Raw genomic sequence first — 15,529 nt, forward strand, 5'->3', positions numbered from 1 at the left:
TGTCATCCAAAAACTGACAATATTTTTGAAAAACGTTTTTTTGGTCCAAAACTTGACAAAAACGTCATACTATACTATGTAGTACGTCATACTATACTATGTCTCCAAAATGTGACCATTTTTGGAGAAAAAAAATTTGGTCCAAAATTTGACAAAAACGACATACTATACTATGTCGTTTTTGATTCTGACAATTTTTAAAAAAAACGTTTTTTTGGTCCAAAACTTGACAAAAACGTCACACTATACTATGTAGTACGTCATACTATACTATCTCTCCAAAATGTGACCATTTTTGGAGAAAAAAAATTTGGTCCAAAATTGGACAAAAACGACATACTATACTATGTCGTTTTTGATTCTGACAATTTTTAAAAAAAACGTTTTTTTGGTCCAAAACTTGACAAAAACGTCACACTATACTATGTAGTACGTCATACTATACTATCTCTCCAAAATGTGACCATTTTTGGAGAAAAAAAATTTGGTCCAAAATTGGACAAAAACGACATACTATACTATGTCGTCCAAAAACTGCCAATATTTTTGAAAAACGTTTTTTTGGTCCAAAACTTGACAAAAACGTCACACTATACTATGTAGTACGTCATACTATACTATCTCTCCAAAATGTGACCATTTTTGGAGAAAAAAAATTTGGTCCAAAATTGGACAAAAACGACATACTATACTATGTCGTCCAAAAACTGCCAATATTTTTGAAAAACGTTTTTTTGGTCCAAAACTTGACAAAAACGTCACACTATACTATGTAGTACGTCATACTATACTATATCTCCAAAATGTGACCATTTTTGGAGAAAAAAAATTTGGTCCAAAATTGGACAAAAACGACATACTATACTATGTCGTTTGTGATTCTGACAATTTTTAAAAAAAACGTTTTTTTGGTCCAAAACTTGACAAAAACGTCACACTATACTATGTAGTACGTCATACTATACTATATCTCCAAAATGTGACCATTTTTGGAGAAAAAAAATTTGGTCCAAAATTGGACAAAAACGACATACTATACTATGTCGTTTTTGATTCTGACAATTTTTAAAAAAAACGTTTTTTTGGTCCAAAACTTGACAAAAACGTCATACTATACTATGTAGTACGTCATACTATAACATGTCTCCAAAATGTGACCATTTTTGGAGGAAAAAAAATTTGGTCCAAAATTGGACAAAAACGACATACGATACTATGTCGTCCAAAATCTGACAATATTTTTGAAAAACGTTTTTTTGGTCCAAAACGTGACAAAAACGTCATACTATACTATGTAGTACGTCATACTATAATATGTCTCCAAAATGTGACCATTTTTGGAGAAAAAAGAATTTGGTCCAAAATTTGACAAAAACGACATACTATACTATGTCGTCCAAAATCTGACACTTTTTTTGAAAAACGTTTTTTTGGTCCAAAACGTCACAAAAACGTCATACTATACTATGTAGTACGTCATACTATACTATGTCTCCAAAATGTGACAATTTTTGGAGAAAAAAAATTTGGTCCAAAATTGGACAAAAACGACATACTATACTATGTCGTCCAAAAACTGCCAATATTTTTTAAAAACGTTTTTTTGGTCCAAAACTTGACAAAAACGTCACACTATACTATGTAGTACGTCATACTATACTATATCTCCAAAATGTGACCATTTTTGGAGAAAAAAAATTTGGTCCAAAATTGGACAAAAACGACATACTATACTATGTCGTTTTTGATTCTGACAATTTTTAAAAAAAACGTTTTTTTGGTCCAAAACTTGACAAAAACGTCACACTATACTATGTAGTACGTCATACTATACTATATCTCCAAAATGTGACCATTTTTGGAGAAAAAAAATTTGGTCCAAAATTGGACAAAAACGACATACTATACTATGTCGTTTTTGATTCTGACAATTTTTTAAAAAAACGTTTTTTTGGTCCAAAACTTGACAAAAACGTCACACTATACTATGTAGTACGTCATACTATACTATATCTCCAAAATGTGACCATTTTTGGAGAAAAAAAAATTGGTCCAAAATTGGACAAAAACGACATACTATACTATGTCGTTTTTGATTCTGACAATTTTAAAAAAAAACGTTTTTTTGGTCCAAAACTTGACAAAAACGTCACACTATACTATGTAGTACGTCATACTATACTATATCTCCAAAATGTGACCATTTTTGGAGAAAAAAAAATTGGTCCAAAATTGGACAAAAACGACATACTATACTATGTCGTCCAAAATCTGACAATATTTTTGAAAAACTTTTTTTGGTCCAAAACGTGACAAAAACGTCATACTATACTATGTAGTACGTCATACTATAACATGTCTCCAAAATGTGACCATTTTTGGAGAAAAAAAATTTGGTCCAAAATTTGACAAAAACGACATACTATACTATGTCGTCCAAAATCTGACAATATTTTTGAAAAACTTTTTTTGGTCCAAAACGTGACAAAAACGTCATACTATACTATGTAGTACGTCATACTATAACATGTCTCCAAAATGTGACCATTTTTGGAGAAAAAAAATTTGGTCCAAAATTTGACAAAAACGACATACTATACTATGTCGTCCAAAATCTGACACTATTTTTGAAAAACGTTGTTTTGGTCCAAAACGTGACAAAAACGTCATACTATACTATGTAGTACGTCATACTATACCATTTCTCCAAAATGTGACCATTTTTGGAGAAAAAAGAATTTGGTCCAAAATTTGACAAAAACGACATACTATACTATGTCGTCCAAAATCTGACACTTTTTTTGAAAAACGTTTTTTTGGTCCAAAACGTCACAAAAACGTCATACTATACTATGTAGTACGTCATACTATACTATGTCTCCAAAATGTGACAATTTTTGGAGAAAAAAAATTTGGTCCAAAATTGGACAAAAACGACATACTATACTATGTCGTCCAAAAACTGCCAATATTTTTGAAAAACGTTTTTTTGGTCCAAAACTTGACAAAAACGTCACACTATACTATGTAGTACGTCATACTATACTATATCTCCAAAATGTGACCATTTTTGGAGAAAAAAAATTTGGTCCAAAATTGGACAAAAACGACATACTATACTATGTCGTTTTTGATTCTGACAATTTTTAAAAAAAACGTTTTTTTGGTCCAAAACTTGACAAAAACGTCACACTATACTATGTAGTACGTCATACTATACTATATCTCCAAAATGTGACCATTTTTGGAGAAAAAAAATTTGGTCCAAAATTGGACAAAAACGACATACTATACTATGTCGTTTTTGATTCTGACAATTTTTTAAAAAAACGTTTTTTTGGTCCAAAACTTGACAAAAACGTCACACTATACTATGTAGTACGTCATACTATACTATATCTCCAAAATGTGACCATTTTTGGAGAAAAAAAATTTGGTCCAAAATTGGACAAAAACGACATACTATACTATGTCGTTTTTGATTCTGACAATTTTTTAAAAAAACGTTTTTTTGGTCCAAAACTTGACAAAAACGTCACACTATACTATGTAGTACGTCATACTATACTATATCTCCAAAATGTGACCATTTTTGGAGAAAAAAAAATTGGTCCAAAATTGGACAAAAACGACATACTATACTATGTCGTTTTTGATTCTGACAATTTTAAAAAAAAACGTTTTTTTGGTCCAAAACTTGACAAAAACGTCACACTATACTATGTAGTACGTCATACTATACTATATCTCCAAAATGTGACCATTTTTGGAGAAAAAAAAATTGGTCCAAAATTGGACAAAAACGACATACTATACTATGTCGTCCAAAATCTGACAATATTTTTGAAAAACTTTTTTTGGTCCAAAACGTGACAAAAACGTCATACTATACTATGTAGTACGTCATACTATAACATGTCTCCAAAATGTGACCATTTTTGGAGAAAAAAAATTTGGTCCAAAATTTGACAAAAACGACATACTATACTATGTCGTCCAAAATCTGACACTATTTTTGAAAAACGTTGTTTTGGTCCAAAACGTGACAAAAACGTCATACTATACTATGTAGTACGTCATACTATACCATTTCTCCAAAATGTGACCATTTTTGGAGAAAAAAAATTTGGTCCAAAATTTGACAAAAACGACATACTATACTATGTCATCCAAAAACTGACAATATTTTTGAAAAACGTTTTTTTGGTCCAAAACTTGACAAAAACGTCATACTATACTATGTAGTACGTCATACTATACTATGTCTCCAAAATGTGACCATTTTTGGAGAAAAAAAATTTGGTCCAAAATTTGACAAAAACGACATACTATACTATGTCGTTTTTGATTCTGACAATTTTTAAAAAAAACGTTTTTTTGGTCCAAAACTTGACAAAAACGTCACACTATACTATGTAGTACGTCATACTATACTATATCTCCAAAATGTGACCATTTTTGGAGAAAAAAAATTTGGTCCAAAATTGGACAAAAACGACATACTATACTATGTCGTTTTTGATTCTGACAATTTTTAAAAAAAACGTTTTTTTGGTCCAAAACTTGACAAAAACGTCACACTATACTATGTAGTACGTCATACTATACTATATCTCCAAAATGTGACCATTTTTGGAGAAAAAAAATTTGGTCCAAAATTGGACAAAAACGACATACTATACTATGTCGTTTTTGATTCTGACAATTTTTAAAAAAAACGTTTTTTTGGTCCAAAACTTGACAAAAACGTCACACTATACTATGTAGTACGTCATACTATACTATATCTCCAAAATGTGACCATTTTTGGAGAAAAAAAAATTGGTCCAAAATTGGACAAAAACGACATACTATACTATGTCGTCCAAAATCTGACAATATTTTTGAAAAACTTTTTTTGGTCCAAAACGTGACAAAAACGTCATACTATACTATGTAGTACGTCATACTATAACATGTCTCCAAAATGTGACCATTTTTGGAGAAAAAAAATTTGGTCCAAAATTTGACAAAAACGACATACTATACTATGTCGTCCAAAATCTGACACTATTTTTGAAAAACGTTGTTTTGGTCCAAAACGTGACAAAAACGTCATACTATACTATGTAGTACGTCATACTATACCATTTCTCCAAAATGTGACCATTTTTGGAGAAAAAAAATTTGGTCCAAAATTTGACAAAAACGACATACTATACTATGTCGTTTTTGATTCTGACAATTTTTTAAAAAAACGTTTTTTTGGTCCAAAACTTGACAAAAACGTCACACTATACTATGTAGTACGTCATACTATACTATATCTCCAAAATGTGACCATTTTTGGAGAAAAAAAATTTGGTCCAAAATTGGACAAAAACGACATACTATACTATGTCGTTTTTGATTCTGACAATTTTTAAAAAAACCGTTTTTTTGGTCCAAAACTTGACAAAAACGTCATACTATACTATGTAGTACGTCATACTATACCATTTCTCCAAAATGTGACCATTTTTGGAGAAAAAAAATTTGGTCCAAAATTTGACAAAAACGACATACTATACTATGTCATCCAAAAACTGACAATATTTTTGAAAAACGTTGTTTTGGTCCAAAACGTGACAAAAACGTCATACTATACTATGTAGTACGTCATACTATACCATTTCTCCAAAATGTGACCATTTTTGGAGAAAAAAAATTTGGTCCAAAATTTGACAAAAACGACATACTATACTATGTCGTCCAAAATCTGACACTTTTTTTGAAAAATGTTGTTTTGGTCCAAAACGTGACAAAAACGTCATACTATACTATGTAGTACGTCATACTATAACATGTCTCCAAAATGTGACCATTTTTGGAGAAAAAAAATATTTGGTCCAAAATTGGACAAAAACGACATACTATACTATGTCGTCCAAAATCTGACAATATTTTTGAAAAACGTTTTTTTGGTCCAAAACGTGACAAAAACGTCATACTATACTATGTAGTACGTCATACTATAATATGTCTCCAAAATGTGACCATTTTTGGAGAAAAAAGAATTTGGTCCAAAATTTGACAAAAACGACATACTATACTATGTCGTCCAAAATCTGACACTTTTTTTGAAAAACGTTTTTTTGGTCCAAAACGTCACAAAAACGTCATACTATACTATGTAGTACGTCATACTATACTATGTCTCCAAAATGTGACAATTTTTGGAGAAAAAAAATTTGGTCCAAAATTGGACAAAAACGACATACTATACTATGTCGTCCAAAAACTGCCAATATTTTTGAAAAACGTTTTTTTGGTCCAAAACTTGACAAAAACGTCACACTATACTATGTAGTACGTCATACTATACTATATCTCCAAAATGTGACCATTTTTGGAGAAAAAAAATTTGGTCCAAAATTGGACAAAAACGACATACTATACTATGTCGTTTTTGATTCTGACAATTTTTAAAAAAAACGTTTTTTTGGTCCAAAACTTGACAAAAACGTCACACTATACTATGTAGTACGTCATACTATACTATATCTCCAAAATGTGACCATTTTTGGAGAAAAAAAATTTGGTCCAAAATTGGACAAAAACGACATACTATACTATGTCGTTTTTGATTCTGACAATTTTTTAAAAAAACGTTTTTTTGGTCCAAAACTTGACAAAAACGTCACACTATACTATGTAGTACGTCATACTATACTATATCTCCAAAATGTGACCATTTTTGGAGAAAAAAAAATTGGTCCAAAATTGGACAAAAACGACATACTATACTATGTCGTTTTTGATTCTGACAATTTTTAAAAAAAACGTTTTTTTGGTCCAAAACTTGACAAAAACGTCACACTATACTATGTAGTACGTCATACTATACTATATCTCCAAAATGTGACCATTTTTGGAGAAAAAAAAATTGGTCCAAAATTGGACAAAAACGACATACTATACTATGTCGTCCAAAATCTGACACTATTTTTGAAAAACGTTGTTTTGGTCCAAAACGTGACAAAAACGTCATACTATACTATGTAGTACGTCATACTATACCATTTCTCCAAAATGTGACCATTTTTGGAGAAAAAAAATTTGGTCCAAAATTTGACAAAAACGACATACTATACTATGTCATCCAAAAACTGACAATATTTTTGAAAAACGTTTTTTTGGTCCAAAACTTGACAAAAACGTCATACTATACTATGTAGTACGTCATACTATACTATGTCTCCAAAATGTGACCATTTTTGGAGAAAAAAAATTTGGTCCAAAATTTGACAAAAACGACATACTATACTATGTCGTTTTTGATTCTGACAATTTTTAAAAAAAACGTTTTTTTGGTCCAAAACGTGACAAAAATGTCATACTATACTATGTAGTACGTCATACTATACTATGTGTCCAAAATGTGACAATTTTTGGAGAAAAAAAATTTGGTCCAAAATTGGACAAAAACGACATACTATATACTATGTCGTCCAAAATCTGACACTTTTTTTGAAAAACGTTTTTTTGGTCCAAAACGTGACAAAAACGTCATACTATACTATGTAGTACGTCATACTATACCATGTCTCCAAAATGTGACCATTTTTGGAGAAAAAAAATTTGGTTCAAAATTTGACAAAAACGACATACTATACTATGTAGTACGTCATACTATACTATGTCTCCAAAATGTGACATTTTTGGAGAAAAAAAATTTGGTCCAAAATTGGACAAAAACGACATACTATATACTATGTCGTCCAAAATCTGACACTTTTTTTGAAAAATGTTGTTTTGGTCCAAAACGTAACAAAAACGTCATACTATACTATGTAGTACGTCATACTATACCATGTCTCCAAAATGTGACCATTTTTGGAGAAAAAAAATTTGGTTCAAAATTGGACAAAAACGACATACTATACTATGTCGTCCAAAAACTGACAATATTTTTGAAAAACGTTTTTTTGGTCCAAAACGTGACAAAAACGTCATACTATACTATGTAGTACGTCATACTATACTATGTCTCCAAAATGTGACCATTTTTGGAGAAAAAAAATTTGGTCCAAAATTTGACAAAAACGACATACTATACTATGTCGTTTTTGATTCTGACAATTTTTAAAAAAAACGTTTTTTTGGTCCAAAACTTGACAAAAACGTCACACTATACTATGTAGTACGTCATACTATACTATATCTCCAAAATGTGACCATTTTTGGAGAAAAAAAATTTGGTCCAAAATTGGACAAAAACGACATACTATACTATGTCGTTTTTGATTCTGACAATTTTTTAAAAAAACGTTTTTTTGGTCCAAAACTTGACAAAAACGTCACACTATACTATGTAGTACGTCATACTATACTATATCTCCAAAATGTGACCATTTTTGGAGAAAAAAAATTTGGTCCAAAATTGGACAAAAACGACATACTATACTATGTCGTCCAAAAACTGACAATATTTTTGAAAAACGTTTTTTTGGTCCAAAACTTGACAAAAACGTCACACTATACTATGTAGTACGTCATACTATACTATATCTCCAAAATGTGACCATTTTTGGAGAAAAAAAATTTGGTCCAAAATTGGACAAAAACGACATACTATACTATGTCGTTTTTGATTCTGACAATTTTTTAAAAAAACGTTTTTTTGGTCCAAAACTTGACAAAAACGTCACACTATACTATGTAGTACGTCATACTATACTATATCTCCAAAATGTGACCATTTTTGGAGAAAAAAATATTTGGTCCAAAATTGGACAAAAACGACATACTATACTATGTCGTTTTTGATTCTGACAATTTTTAAAAAAAACGTTTTTTTGGTCCAAAACTTGACAAAAACGTCACACTATACTATGTAGTACGTCATACTATACTATATCTCCAAAATGTGACCATTTTTGGAGAAAAAAAAATTGGTCCAAAATTGGACAAAAACGACATACTATACTATGTCGTCCAAAATCTGACAATATTTTTGAAAAACGTTTTTTTGGTCCAAAACGTGACAAAAACGTCATACTATACTATGTAGTACGTCATACTATAACATGTCTCCAAAATGTGACCATTTTTGGAGAAAAAAAATTTGGTCCAAAATTTGACAAAAACGACATACTATACTATGTCGTCCAAAATCTGACACTATTTTTGAAAAACGTTGTTTTGGTCCAAAACGTGACAAAAACGTCATACTATACTATGTAGTACGTCATACTATACCATTTCTCCAAAATGTGACCATTTTTGGAGAAAAAAAATTTGGTCCAAAATTTGACAAAAACGACATACTATACTATGTCATCCAAAAACTGACAATATTTTTGAAAAACGTTTTTTTGGTCCAAAACGTCATACTATACTATGTAGTACGTCATACTATACTATGTCTCCAAAATGTGACCATTTTTGGAGAAAAAAAATTTGGTCCAAAATTTGACAAAAACGACATACTATACTATGTCGTCCAAAATCTGACACTTTTTTTGAAAAACGTTGTTTTGGTCCAAAACGTGACAAAAACGTCATACTATACTATGTAGTACGTCATACTATACCATGTCTCCAAAATGTGACCATTTTTGGAGAAAAAAAATTTGGTTCAAAATTGGACAAAAACGACATACTATACTATGTCGTCCAAAAACTGACAATATTTTTGAAAAACGTTGTTTTGTTCCAAAACGTGACAAAAACGTCATACTATACTATGTAGTACGTCATACTATACTATGTCTCCAAAATGTGACATTTTTGGAGAAAAAAAATTTGGTCCAAAATTGGACAAAAACGACATACTATATACTATGTCGTCCAAAATCTGACACTTTTTTTGAAAAATGTTGTTTTGGTCCAAAACGTAACAAAAACGTCATACTATACTATGTAGTACGTCATACTATACTATGTCTCCAAAATGTGACCATTTTTGGAGAAAAAAAATTTGGTCCAAAATTTGACAAAAACGACATACTATATATACTATGTCGTCCAAAATCTGACACTATTTTTGAAAAACGTTGTTTTGGTCCAAAACGTGACAAAAACGTCATACTATACTATGTCTCCAAAATGTGACCATTTTTGGAGAAAAAAAATTTGGTCCAAAATTTGACAAAAACGACATACTATATATACTATGTCATCCAAAATCTGACACTATTTTTGAAAAACGTTGTTTTGGTCCAAAACGTGACAAAAACGTCATACTATACTATGTAGTACGTCATACTATACCATTTCTCCAAAATGTGACCATTTTTGGAGAAAAAAAGATTTGGTCCAAAATTTGACAAAAACGACATACTATACTATGTCGTCCAAAAACTGACAATATTTTTGAAAAACGTTTTTTTGGTCCAAAACGTGACAAAAACGTCATACTATACTATGTAGTACGTCATACTATACCATTTCTCCAAAATGTGACAATTTTTGGAGAAAAAAAATTTGGTCCAAAATTTTACAAAAACGACATACTATACTATGTCGTCCAAAAACTGACAATATTCTTGAAAAACGTTTTTTTGGTCCAAAATGTGACAAAAACGTCATACTATACTATGTAGTACGTCATACTATACTATGTCTCCAAAATGTGACCATTTTTGGAGAAAAAAAATTTGGTTCAAAATTGGACAAAAACGACATACTATACTATGTCGTCCAAAATCTGACACTTTTTTTGAAAAACGTTGTTTTGGTCCAAAACGTGACAAAAACGTCATACTATACTATGTAGTACGTCATACTATACCATTTCTCCAAAATGTGACATTTTTGGAGAAAAAAAATTTGGTCCAAAATTTGACAAAAACGACATACTATACTATGTCGTCCAAAATCTGACACTTTTTTTGAAAAATGTTGTTTTGGTCCAAAACGTAACAAAAACGTCATACTATACTATGTAGTACGTCATACTATACCATGTCTCCAAAATGTGACCATTTTTGGAGAAAAAAAATTTGGTTCAAAATTGGACAAAAACGACATACTATACTATGTCGTCCAAAAACTGACAATATTTTTGAAAAACGTTTTTTTGGTCCAAAACGTGACAAAAACGTCATACTATACTATGTAGTACGTCATACTATACTATGTCTCCAAAATGTGACCATTTTTGGAGAAAAAAAATTTGGTTCAAAATTTGACAAAAACGACATACTATACTATGTAGTACGTCATACTATACTATGTCTCCAAAATGTGACCATTTTTGGAGAAAAAAAATTTGGTCCAAAATTTGACAAAAACGACATACTATACTATGTCGTCCAAAATCTGACACTTTTTTTGAAAAACGTTGTTTTGGTCCAAAACGTGACAAAAACGTCATACTATACTATGTAGTACGTCATACTATACCATGTCTCCAAAATGTGACCATTTTTGGAGAAAAAAAATTTGGTTCAAAATTGGACAAAAACGACATACTATACTATGTCGTCCAAAAACTGACAATATTTTTGAAAAACGTTGTTTTGTTCCAAAACGTGACAAAAACGTCATACTATACTATGTAGTACGTCATACTATACTATGTCTCCAAAATGTGACATTTTTGGAGAAAAAAAATTTGGTCCAAAATTGGACAAAAACGACATACTATATACTATGTCGTCCAAAATCTGACACTTTTTTTGAAAAATGTTGTTTTGGTCCAAAACGTAACAAAAACGTCATACTATACTATGTAGTACGTCATACTATACCATGTCTCCAAAATGTGACCATTTTTGGAGAAAAAAAATTTGGTTCAAAATTGGACAAAAACGACATACTATACTATGTCGTCCAAAAACTGACAATATTTTTGAAAAACGTTTTTTTGGTCCAAAACGTGACAAAAACGTCATACTATACTATGTAGTACGTCATACTATACTATGTCTCCAAAATGTGACCATTTTTGGAGAAAAAAAATTTGGTCCAAAATTTGACAAAAACGACATACTATATATACTATGTCGTCCAAAATCTGACACTATTTTTGAAAAACGTTGTTTTGGTCCAAAACGTGACAAAAACGTCATACTATACTATGTCTCCAAAATGTGACCATTTTTGGAGAAAAAAAATTTGGTCCAAAATTTGACAAAAACGACATACTATATATACTATGTCATCCAAAATCTGACACTATTTTTGAAAAACGTTGTTTTGGTCCAAAACGTGACAAAAACGTCATACTATACTATGTAGTACGTCATACTATACCATTTCTCCAAAATGTGACCATTTTTGGAGAAAAAAAGATTTGGTCCAAAATTTGACAAAAACGACATACTATACTATGTCGTCCAAAAACTGACAATATTTTTGAAAAACGTTTTTTTGGTCCAAAACGTGACAAAAACGTCATACTATACTATGTAGTACGTCATACTATACCATTTCTCCAAAATGTGACAATTTTTGGAGAAAAAAAATTTGGTCCAAAATTTTACAAAAACGACATACTATACTATGTCGTCCAAAAACTGACAATATTCTTGAAAAACGTTTTTTTGGTCCAAAATGTGACAAAAACGTCATACTATACTATGTAGTACGTCATACTATACTATGTCTCCAAAATGTGACCATTTTTGGAGAAAAAAAATTTGGTTCAAAATTGGACAAAAACGACATACTATACTATGTCGTCCAAAATCTGACACTTTTTTTGAAAAACGTTGTTTTGGTCCAAAACGTGACAAAAACGTCATACTATACTATGTAGTACGTCATACTTTACCATTTCTCCAAAATGTGACCATTTTTGGAAAAAAAAATTTGGTTCAAAATTGGAAAAAAAACGACATACTATACTATGTCGTCCAAAATCTGACACTTTTTTTGAAAAACGTTGTTTTGGTCCAAAACGTGACAAAAACGTCATACTATACTATGTAGTACGTCATACTATACCATTTCTCCAAAATGTGACATTTTTGGAGAAAAAAAATTTGGTCCAAAATTTGACAAAAACGACATACTATACTATGTCGTCCAAAATCTGACACTTTTTTTGAAAAATGTTGTTTTGGTCCAAAACGTAACAAAAACGTCATACTATACTATGTAGTACGTCATACTATACCATGTCTCCAAAATGTGACCATTTTTGGAGAAAAAAAATTTGGTTCAAAATTGGACAAAAACGACATACTATACTATGTCGTCCAAAAACTGACAATATTTTTGAAAAACGTTTTTTTGGTCCAAAACGTGACAAAAACGTCATACTATACTATGTAGTACGTCATACTATACTATGTCTCCAAAATGTGACCATTTTTGGAGAAAAAAAATTTGGTCCAAAATTGGACAGAAACAACATACTATACTATGTCGTCCAAAATCTGACACTATTTTTGAAAAACGTTGTTTTGGTCCAAAACGTGACAAAAACGTCATACTATACTATGTAGTACGTCATACTATACTTTGTCTCCAAAATGTGTCCATTTTTGGAGAAAAAAAATTTGGTTCAAAATTGGACAAAAACGACATACTATACTATGTCGTCCAAAATCTGACACTTTTTTTGAAAAACGTTGTTTTGGTCCAAAACGTGACAAAAACGTCATACTATACTATGTAGTACGTCATACTATACCATTTCTCCAAAATGTGACATTTTTGGAGAAAAAAAATTTGGTCCAAAATTTGACAAAAACGACATACTATACTATGTCGTCCAAAATCTGACACTTTTTTTGAAAAATGTTGTTTTGGTCCAAAACGTAACAAAAACGTCATACTATACTATGTAGTACGTCATACTATACCATGTCTCCAAAATGTGACCATTTTTGGAGAAAAAAAATTTGGTTCAAAATTGGACAAAAACGACATACTATACTATGTCGTCCAAAATCTGACACTATTTTTGAAAAACGTTGTTTTGGTCCAAAACGTGACAAAAACGTCATACTATACTATGTAGTACGTCATACTATACTATGTCTCCAAAATGTGTCCATTTTTGGAGAAAAAAAATTTGGTTCAAAATTGGACAAAAACGACATACTATACTATGTCGTCCAAAATCTGACACTTTTTTTGAAAAACGTTGTTTTGGTCCAAAACGTGACAAAAACGTCATACTATACTATGTAGTACGTCATACTATACTATGTCTCCAAAATGTGACATTTTTGGAGAAAAAAAATTTGGTCCAAAATTTGACAAAAACGACATACTATACTGTCGTCCAAAATCTGACACTTTTTTTGAAAAATGTTGTTTTGGTCCAAAACGTAACAAAAACGTCATACTATACTATGTAGTACGTCATACTATACCATGTCTCCAAAATGTGACCATTTTTGGAGAAAAAAAATTTGGTTCAAAATTGGACAAAAACGACATACTATACTATGTCGTCCAAAAACTGACAATATTTTAGAAAAACGTTTTTTTGGTCCAAAACGTGACAAAAACGTCATACTACACTATGTAGTACGTCATACTATACTATGTCTCCAAAATGTGACCATTTTTGGAGAAAAAAAATTTGGTCCAAAATTGGACAGAAACAACATACTATACTATGTCGTCCAAAATCTGACACTATTTTTGAAAAACGTTGTTTTGGTCCAAAACGTGACAAAAACGTCATACTATACTATGTAGTACGTCATACTATACTATGTCTCCAAAATGTGTCCATTTTTGGAGAAAAAAAATTTGGTTCAAAATTGGACAAAAACGACATACTATACTATGTCGTCCAAAATCTGACACTTTTTTTGAAAAACGTTGTTTTGGTCCAAAACGTGACAAAAACGTCATACTATACTATGTGGTACGTCATACTATACTATGTCTCCAAAATGTGACATTTTTGGAGAAAAAAAATTTGGTTCAAAATTGGACAAAAACGACATACTATACTATGTCGTCCAAAAACTGACAATATTTTTGAAAAACGTTTTTTTGGTCCAAAACGTGACAAAAACGTCATACTATACTATGTAGTACGTCATACTATACTATGTCTCCAAAATGTCACATTTTTGGAGAAAAAAAATTTGGTCCAAAATTTGACAAAAACGACATACTATATACTATGTCGTCCAAAATCTGACAGTTTTTTTGAAAAACCTTTTTTTGGTCCAAAACTTGGGAAAAACGTCATACTATACAATGTAGTACGTCATACTATACTATGTCTCCAAAATGTGACAATTAAAAAAAAAAAAAAAAAGGATTTGGTCCCAAATTTGACAAAAACGACATGCTATACGACATAGTATACGACATAGTATAGCATGTCGTTTTTGTAGTATAGTACGATGTTTTTGTCTAATTTTTAAAGTTTTTGTCTAATTTTAAAGTCGAACGTCTCACCTCTTGTTTTTCTTCCAGAAATAACATGTGAGTGACACGAGCAGCGCCGCCACAAAGGCTCCGCCTCCGATGCCGACCTTCAGCCACAGTGCCACGGCCTCGCAGGGGGCGGAGCTTCTGGGAGGCAGAGACACGCCCTTGGTGCACAACTTTGGCTCGTTCCACACGTACAGAGTTTCCTGAGGACAAG

At 30.8% G+C, this 15,529-nt stretch overlaps 1 protein-coding gene across 1 annotated transcript in view; it reads right to left on the minus strand.

Annotated features, from left to right (window-relative positions):
* The window catches only part of LOC310941540 (endosome/lysosome-associated apoptosis and autophagy regulator family member 2-like), a gene marked incomplete at its 5' end in the record, with an annotated part of 38,400 nt that overhangs the window by 5,790 nt on the left and 17,081 nt on the right, over positions 1–15,529 (minus strand). Inside the window, one exon of the mRNA XM_083906727.1 lies at positions 15,340–15,518. Coding sequence (XP_083762853.1) covers positions 15,340–15,518 — 179 coding nt within the window. The remainder of the gene's footprint in view (positions 1–15,339; positions 15,519–15,529) is intronic.

This window comes from Microchirus variegatus (assembly GCF_963457635.1).
Source record: "Microchirus variegatus genome assembly, chromosome: 20".
Lineage (NCBI taxonomy): Eukaryota > Metazoa > Chordata > Actinopteri > Pleuronectiformes > Soleidae > Microchirus > Microchirus variegatus.